At 43.4% G+C, this 9655-nt stretch overlaps 1 protein-coding gene across 1 annotated transcript in view; it reads left to right on the top strand.

Moving 5' to 3' along the window:
- Cachd1 (cache domain containing 1) overlaps window positions 1-9655 on the top strand; it is a 224674-nt gene that overhangs the window by 83695 nt on the left and 131324 nt on the right. Inside the window, exon 2 of the mRNA XM_031377946.1 lies at window positions 4056-4118. Within this exon, the coding sequence (XP_031233806.1) occupies window positions 4056-4118 (63 nt within the window). The remainder of the gene's footprint in view (window positions 1-4055; window positions 4119-9655) is intronic.

Consider the following 9655-nt stretch of genomic DNA (forward strand, 5'->3'; position numbering starts at 1 on the left):
CCCCAAATTTTACACTTTGCTTGAAATAAAGCAGGAAAAGCTCAGATTTCAGTGTGCTTCATTTCCAACACCCATAACCCACACCCAGGTTAGATAGTGGATTTCTAGACCATCCTAAAGAGCAAGGTGACATGAACAAAGTTTGTTTGATAGCTCAGCTCAAAGCACAGCTTGTATTTAATTCAAGACCTACACTCAGGCTTCAGCACCTGGGACATAGTTTCTAACTTTCATGCTGTAGTTTTCAAATCTGTAAAATACTTGTCCTGCCTACACAAGCAATTATGAAGACTAAGTGTAGTAATTGGTGTGAAATTATAAGCCGTAAAAACTCTAAGCTTTGGGGAGCTGAGCATAGCTCTTTTTTTACCTCCACCACCCAGCTAGAGTACAACCCTCTCCCCTAGCTAGACTACAACTCCCCTGCCCCAGCTAAAGCACAACCCTCCACAACCCTCCCCCCAAGCCAGAGCACAACCCCCCCCAGCCAGAGCACAACCCTCCCCCTTCAGCCAGAGCACAACCCTCCCTCACCCCCACCTAGAGCATAGCTCCCCCTCTTCCCAGTTAGAGCATAGATCTTTTAGAGCATGTGACTGTATGTATCATGTGACCTTTTTTGAATGTACACACATAAGCCAACTTTTAAATTTTGTACCAGTTGTAACTTGTAGATGTTCCTCTGGCCTTTCACTGAAGGTTTAAGGTATGTCCCCAATGTTGGCACCAGGGGAAACGTATACTGTGGTGGCTAGAGGGGTGTGCTCAATTCAGAGTCCACCAAATCACTACTGCACACATCTAGGACTGGTTAGTAACTTTTTTCTTATCAACCTCAATTTATTAGGTAGAGACAATGTAGAAATCTTTGCAAGTCAAAGAATGAACTATGTAAAAAATACTAGCTCTGCAGGCGGTGGTGGCGCATACCTGCATTTGGGAGGCAGAGGCAGGCAGATCTGAATTCAAGGCCAGCCTGGTCTACAAAGTGAGTTCCAGGACAGCCAGGGCTACACAGAGAAACCCTGTCTGGATTCTGCCCCACCAAATACCAATTAGCATTATTGCTGTTAAAAATCACAAGCTTGATAGAAATTGAAGTAACCTTGTTGACTAGCCCTGAAGCACACTGTTAGAACTATTTTGAGTAATGTTCTTTCCCCTTAGGAAGGAAGGAACACCAACCACACTTGGCCATTCTAAGTGTTGGCTTGAGCACAGTGGATCTGAGCAATCTCCTTGGAGTCTCCCACTATAGTACCCCAGCTATGTTAAATGAAGACAGTGAACACGTTCACCAAGCCTGGAACCAGTACTTCAGTTTGGTTCATCTTTAATGAAAATTAACTGAGCATCTTTTTGAAAAGGAAATTATAGAAAAGTCTAGAATATATTCTGGGCTCACATGAGTGATGATATTTGGATTAGGCTCTGGAGAACTGGGAACTTAGAGCTGCAGGGATGCACACACACACACACACACACACACACACACACACACACACCTGTCTCATTTTCTCTCCCAGGGGCAAGTAGGATGGAATCTAGGGCTCATGCTAGACAGGTACTCTGTCATTAGGGCCACATTCCCAGCCCCATAATTCCATTTCAAAAATGAGATGTGTTTTAGGGTTCAGAGTCCTAATGCTCTTTGATCATAAAATGGTACCAGTGGAATCTGGAACAGAATTGATACGTGAGAACCACGGCTGATTAGTGGATTAATGAGTGCTATAAATAAACACTAGTTCTAGTTAGGGTTTGCTGCCAGTTGATATATCTTGGTTACAAATTTGTTACGCAAGACGTAACCCGCTAGCAAATCCTAACAAGACACACTGTAGTAGGAATGTCAGCTCAAATCCTAACAAGAAACACTGTAGTAGGAATGTCAGCTCTGCAGCCACATTGCCTGGCTTCAAATTCCACTCTTGCTCTGAGTGATTTTGGTCAACTTCTTGAGCTTCCAGAGCTCTTGGGTTTTCATCTTTATAAGTATAGTAATTTGAGAAATAGGTACATGAAGACTCTAGGAGTGCAGTGTCCTAGGATTCTGTGTCTGTCTATTGGCCTAATAATAGTGTCTTTTAGGGCTGGAGAGATGGCTCAGCCCTTAAGAGTACTGGGGACCTGGGCTTGTTTCCCAGCATTCACAGCAGGTGCCTCACAATTGCTTGTAAGTCCAGACACCTGGGCTCCAAGAACACCTGCACTCAGATCCAGATACCTTCACACAGGCATGCATACATACATACATACATACATACATACATGTAAATAAAAAGAAAATAAAATAGTGTCTGTCAGGAAGGTATTTCAGAAAGGTGTTTTATAAAATCAACTTAAGCTGGATATAGAAGAGTACTAGAGAGACTGAGGCAGGCCAATTAAAGGCAGAGGTCAAGGTCGGCCTAGGCTATGTGCTAAGTAATGGACTATACAGTGAAACCCCCAACTTAAGAAACAAATGACTGCCCAACAGAAACCCATGAAGAAGAAGAAGTGTGGGTGGCTATAACGTGCTCGCATCTTTATCCCAGAGTAAGCATCTCACAGATCTTAACCAGTGTTGTTGTTGTTGTTATGAACACTACTACAAGCCAGTCATGGAAATACCCTTGGGCTGACAAGATGGCTCAGTGTACAAAGCTGCTGACTGCCAAACCTGGAGACCCAGTTTCATTCCCGGGACCTACATGGTAGAAGGAGAGAACTAACTCCCCAAAGTTCTGCAGAGAGAGAGAGAGAAGACACAGAGACAAGGAAGTAAGAGGGGATGAATAAATAAGTAAACTAAACTAACGTAATTAAGATATAAAGGAAAACATTCCTCCCGTAGGGTTATTTTTAATGGGAAAGCAAGCATCCGCTGAATGAATGGGCATGGTGCATGGGGAATGATGGGAGGCTCCGTGATGATTCATAATTATAATTTTCAAAGCTGTAATTCCATCGTGGTCCTTCTGTGTGTTTGCTTTCTCCACCCTCTGCCCCACCCCCGCCTACCCCCTGCCAAGCCCCTGCCTTGTGGTGTGTCCTCCCTTCATCTCTACTCTGGGTGCACTGGGCTTGATGAATTTGGCCTTGCTCTTCTTGCCACAGCCACACAGGTGTGCTGGGCTGTCTGGGATGCTTTCCCAGCTGCTGACAAATGCTTGGCAACAGGATAGAGAGGAGAAACAAAAATTTGGCTGATATCTTCAGGTCTGACTCCTGATTCATCTAGAGCGTTCCTCGGCACCTTTAAAGCTTTAAGACAAATGAAGCTGGTGCTGCTCATGCCCCGCCCCACCCCCCACCCTTACTGTGTACACAGCCTGGTTTCTCCTCTTCTACTTTGTTACATATTCCAGCCGAGTCTCAAGTCTACAGAGAGATTTTAACTTCAGGGTATGTGGAGGAGGAGAGGTGGCTGAGCTAGGCAGGGACCTGCAGGAGAATGTGTGTGCCGATCGATGTGTCACTGATGTGCCACAGCCTGGCCTGGTATCTTTCCTGGCATAAAATCAGCATCTTCTCTTGAGGCCACACGTATTTGGCAAGTATCTTTGTTACTCTCCTGAGGGGGTGTTTGAGTAACGAAGGTGATAGATAATATGGAGTAGGTACCGGCTGGATGGGGACATGAGAGAACATGGAAGGAATTCTTTTCAAAGAGTTTTTATTACATTAGATTTTAGGCTCTGTAAACAATTACAGCATTCAGGGAGTGCAGGATTTAAATGAGAAACACAACTTCGTCAGGCTGTGGCAGCCAGATAAAATGGCATGGGCTCCGGAAATCTGTAATTAAATGTATTTTTGAAAATGAAAAATATAGTGTAACATCTGGTTTATTTCACTATCGTGCCTGGGTAAGGCTTAAATAAATAAGTGTGATTGACTTTGGCTGATATTTGGGTTTCTCTCTTGTAAAAATCGCAGTCTCTTAATTAAAAAATTGTTTTTCCTATTCGAATCTGTTTATGTTGTATGCAACAAATCATTCACACACATGTAGAAAAGTGACTCTTCCTTAGAAAATCTAATGTTCATTTTTTTCTCTTTTGTTGCAGAGGATCTTCAACTCCTTGGTTTATACAGAGAAGATCTCAAACGGAGAGAGCGAAGTTCAGCAGGTAAGGGGCGGAGGCACGGGTGCTCCCTGGCTTTACCTTGTCTTTCCAAGGCGTTTCTTCCCAGCAGTCCTCACTAGGGGTTGACCTTGACCTCTTACCTGTCCCACTTGGATGAGTCTCCCTGCATGACAGTGACAGCCTTACATGCAGGTGCTGAGAACTTAATGATGGCTCACCATCATGCCTGATGTACCTCGGGGAAACATTTCCTTTTGTTATGAATATCTGAGTTCCAAAATCCAAAAGTATCAAAATATGTTTCATCTAATGCAGAAAATAAGCACCTGGGCTTTGGACTCACATGCTGGCATCTGGCATCTATCTATCTGTATGTCCTCTTTGGTCATGGCAAACAGTCCCCTTACCTCCCCTTTTGACGCACAAGTTTATCAGCAATTTGTATAAGAGAATGCTAATATCTGCCTCGAGACGTTCTGACAACGAAGGGGTAGACCAGTGAGAACAACGTGAAGTCAGTCATCTTGGTGGAAGGTTTTGGCATCTAAGCAGCTACTGCCTGGGGATGCTTTTTTCTTTGCTCTTTCTAGAATTCTCCCCCTGCCCCCACCCTTTCCTCTTTCAGTGCTCTGTGCAGTCAAGATACTTAAAAGGCCAGATTCTGCTTGTTTATAGCTAGCTTCAAGTGAGCTGCGTCCTGCATTAAAGCCTGGTGTTGGTGAGCTTGAACATAAATAATTAGCGGGTGCTTGAGAAGGGTGGAAGCTTTAATTTCAGTTAAGCCACCAACTTCATTCCAGCATGTGACTGTTGACTAGTAACTTGAAGCTAGGTTTGAAACTTCAGTGAGAACCAGAACTATGCTAAAAACCAGAATGCAGCCAAAGGCTTGCACAGGATAAGAAGACAAACACAATGCATAATGATGCAAATGCCCAGGTCCCTCTGTTGTTTTATTCATGGAGACAGCTTGACCTGATCTGCACTTTAAAAGTGCTTTCTCAGAAGAAAGGCTTTGCATTGGAATGAAGTTATTATAAGTTAGCTATTTATTTACAGTAAAGTGCCATGGGCTAGGTTCAGCATTTCCTGTTCCTAGGCAGGACCTTAATTCTAGCCACTTTTAAGTGGTGATGTGGTGATGCATGTCTCATCCTTCTTAGTTTAGGTATCCTTAAGGATGAATAGCTTGAAATTGTAGTGGCGTGCCACACTGAGTCTTGTCTGCTTAAGTCCTGACTTAAGCTTATTCCCAAGAGCTGGGAGGCACTTCAGAATCATTGAATCTAGAAGAGTTGTTATGGACTATGATTTCTACACAAAGCCTGCTCATTAGAGGAGACATTTTGGGAGACGACCGCTATTTGATAACCCTTTAAAGAATGTGATCTGGGCTATCACTTGAAGTCTCTTTTCTTGAAGTAACAGATACAAGTTCTTACTCAGGCTGTTTCCGAGCATGCAGCTGTTTTGTGTTCTTGGGCTGACGTCATTGTTAAGCCGGCTATGAGCAAGCATGGAAGCCTTCAGTATAATTGTTAGAAATTATAGCAACTGACGGAGCACTTACAGAACACTGGCAGGGCGAGGGCGGGTGGGCACTTCAATATATTACGGCTAGTATTTGACAGATAAGGTTCAGAGGCATACTGTTCTACTAAAGAGGAGGAGGCAGAAGCACCAAGGTGTCAAACAAGTCACCTATACTTTTCTAGGAAGTAGAATACGTTTTCAAAAAATCAGTGTGACACAAATATGTGTTGTCTTCATGTGTCTTCTCCCTGGTCATCAAATTGTTCTTTCCTAAGCTGAATGAAGATGGACTTATCAATAACTACTCTAGCCTCTCCACTCTGCCTCCCCAGAAGCACCCCAAGCAAGAGGGTCTCATGGTCAGGAGGTGCTGTGGTCAGGAGAAAGTTGCACTGTAATGGTTTCACCTAAATTTCAATGCATACAAGACTGGAACATTTTCTTCTACATCATGACTTCTTGATCTCTTCAGCACTGTGATCTGTTACAATTACATGCTTGCTGAAAATTCAAACTCTCACTGAGACAGTTCTCCTATACTTTCTCCCTTTTATAGCGAGGAGAAAGTCCTGGTCAGGAACAAGGGGCTGGTGAGACAGCAGGGCAGTTAAGGGAACCTGCCCTGTTATCCTGATCATCTGAGTTTGATCTGCAGAAAAGGTGGAAGGAGCAGACAAACTCTACAGAATGGTCTTCCAACCTTCACACATGCTCCATGACACAAACCAAGACACCCAAGCCCCCTGTCCACAGTAATAATAGTTAAAATAATTTTTTAAAAGCAATCCTTATGGTACTTACTAGATGATACCCAGGGCAAGATCCTGCAGGAACTTGTTCACCTGGCCTGTTTCCTCTTCCATTAAACATTCTCCACCACAGTCATTCACACTTACATCTCCTTTGAACTTCAAGAGTACTAGTAACTAACTAAGTTACTAGTAACTAGTTTTGTCCTCCAGAAAGTTAGAATTTGAAAGCATAACAGATGTGCTTTAAGGAAATATATTAAAATAAATCTATCAACCTAGCAGCCTACCAGAGAGGGTTTCCTAACTGAGGGTTCTCTCAGAGGTAAGCTTATTCACTGTAGATAACCCTGGCTAGCCAGGAACTCTAAGAGCTATGTAACCAGGCTGGCCTCAACATCACAGAGATGTGCCTGCCTCTGCCTCCTAGCACTGGGATTAAAGGGGTGCACCTCTGCACCTTGCTGTTCTTAGTTAAGGTTTTTATTGCTGCGACAGAATGTCATTGCCTGATCGTAAAGCAAGTTGGACAGGGAAGGGGTTATTGGCTTACTGTTTATTATTGAAAAAAATCAGGACAGGAACTCAAGCAGGGCCAGAACCTGGAGGCAAGAGCAGAGGCAGAGGCCATGGCAGGGTACTGCTTATTGACTTCTTCCCTGTAGCTTGCTCAGCCTGCTTTCTTTCTATTATTATTATTATTATTATTATTATTATTATTATTATTATTATCATTATAATTATTTTGATTTTTCAAGACAGGGTTTCTCTGTAACCCTGGCTGTCCTGGAACTCACTCTATAAACCAGGCTGGCCTTGAACTCAGAAATCTGCCTGCCTCTGCCTCCCACATGCTGGGACTAAAGGCATGCGACACCACTCCCTGGCTCAGCCTGCTTTCTTACCCAGTACCCAGAGCTCACAGCAGGCTGGACCCTCCCCTATTGATCACTAACTAAGAAATGTCCTTCAGCAGGGTCTTATGGAGGCTTTTTTTTTTTAATTGAGCTTCCCTCCTCTCTGATGACTCTAGCTTGTGTTAAGTTGGCATAAAACTATCCTGCACACCCCCAAATTAGATTTTAGTTTGGCTGCTTTTGTTCTTTACATAAATTTTAAGTGTATCGTCTTTATTCACACGCATATCTCGCTGCTTTTGTTCTGTCTGTTGTTTTCGAGCACCTATGGTGCCTGCAGTTAGGCTCGTTATAAATGTTAGTTCCTTGGTGTTGCCGAGCATGCCACTTATGGGCTCGCTTTATGATAGATATTGTTCGGAATGTTTCTGTTATAGGGTTGAGTTATGTTCACATTTCCATATAGCTTGGAGAGGCTAAATTTCTTTAATCACCGGAATCTTATTTTGTCACTGTCTCAATGCTGGAAGGCAAGACTGTGCTGCGTTTGTATCTGTATGTGCTTCCCAGCCCTGAGTGGTGGCTGGGCAGGGAGGGACTGGTACACCTCCTGGAGAATCGCTTCTCAAGCCCAGCATTGAGGATGCCTGGAGAATGACAAGCTGTCCTCACTCACAATGGTGGCCTTGGGTTCCTCTCCTAGGATATAAGAGGTATATCCTAGGAGATAGGAGGATATGAGGAGGTATATCCTAGGAGATAGGAGGATATGAGGAGGTATATCCTAGGAGATAGGAGGATATGAGGAGGTATATCCTTTTCAATGCTTGATCATTTCTGGTTTTTACTCTTTTGTCAAGTTAAGGATTCTAAAAGGGGATCTTATAAGTTGTTTGAAGTGACCTTTTGCATGTTTATAGTGCACAGACTTATCTTTTGAGTTCAGGATCTCATTCATGGTAGGCAAGTACTGTACTACATTTTTGTGATTTTTTTGGGGGGGTGGGGGGAAGGGAGGATTGGGAGCTAGATTCCTGAATACCACTTTTGGCATTATTTACTGAGCTGTTTTAGAAATGCTGTCCTATGCACTCTAAATCAGCCATATCCAAAGAGCAGACTGTGCCGAGAAGGGTACTCGCATATCTGTGCTGTCTGCTTAGCCAGCCACTAGCCATATGCGACTCTTCTCACAGGAAATGGGTCCAGGTTCTGCCCGACCAAATTTAAATTGTTACTCGAGTTTAATATAACCATGCTGGCAGTGCCTTGAGTATTTAGATTTTGTATTTTCTCCCATCTTTTGTTTTGACTTACAAAGTAAAATTTCCAGTCAGTTTTTGAAGCTCAGGAGGGGAAAGTGCTTGTGGCCAGGCCTGATGGCCAGAGTTCCATCCCTGGGACCCTCATGGTGGAAAAGTGCTGAGAACCTGCACATCCTGTTCTACTGCTGTTCAAGAAGCTTCCCCCTTGCCTTTATCATTCTATCTGAAATTGATTGGCTTCGAAGTAGCTATTCAGCTTTGGTTTTCCCACATATACATTTCCAAATGTCCCACCAGTACCGATTGACGACTAGTCTTGATTTCTTGTTTCTATGTGTGTGCGAGTTTGATCTGCTTCTACTGGCCTGTTAATCTACTACTATACTGATATCAGGCTAAGTTATTATGTTTCATTTAATTTCTGTGTGTGTGTGTGTGAGACAGAGACAGAGACAGAGACAGAGACAGAGGCATCAGATCTCCTGGAGCTGGAGTTATAGATGGTTTGTAAGCTGCCTGACATGGGTACTGGGAACCAGGTTCAGGTCTTATGTAGGAGCAGTATTCATTCTTACTGAGCCATTTCTCCAGCCCCTGGTTATACTTAAAAGAATTTTTAAAAAATATTTTATTTGCACAAGTGTTTCATCTATGTACCACAAGTGTGCTTTGTGACTAGAAAGAGGCATCTGGTCCCCCTACAACTGGCATTACAATTATGAGTCACCATGTGGGTGTTGGGAATTGAACTCAGGTTCCCTGGAAGAAGAATGAGTGCTCTTAATTATTGAGCTATCTCTCCAGCCCCCCCCCTCCCAACACACACACAACTGTGCTTTTATAACCAGTGCTAAGATCTGGTGAGGTAACATCACTCCTTCCGTTTCCGTTTATTGGATTTTTGTGCAGTTTTTTTCACCCTGAGGCTAGCTCCAGCCCTCTATCCAGAGCAAAAGTTCAGGGTCTCCAGACCTTGCACACATAAGGATGTAAGCAGGTACTGATTAGTGCTGGATGTTTGCCCAGATCTCCTACCTTTACTCTGAGGGCACAGTGCCCCGCAGAGCAGTTCTATTTCCGCAAATCTCACTGTCTTCTTCATTAGAGAGACAATTATAACTGATGGTAGGATATATTTGAGAAAGAAAAAAAAAGTAGGTTGATTATTCAAAGCA

The sequence above is a fragment of the Mastomys coucha genome, unplaced genomic scaffold (genome assembly GCF_008632895.1).
Source record: "Mastomys coucha isolate ucsf_1 unplaced genomic scaffold, UCSF_Mcou_1 pScaffold18, whole genome shotgun sequence".
NCBI classification, from domain to species: domain Eukaryota; kingdom Metazoa; phylum Chordata; class Mammalia; order Rodentia; family Muridae; genus Mastomys; species Mastomys coucha.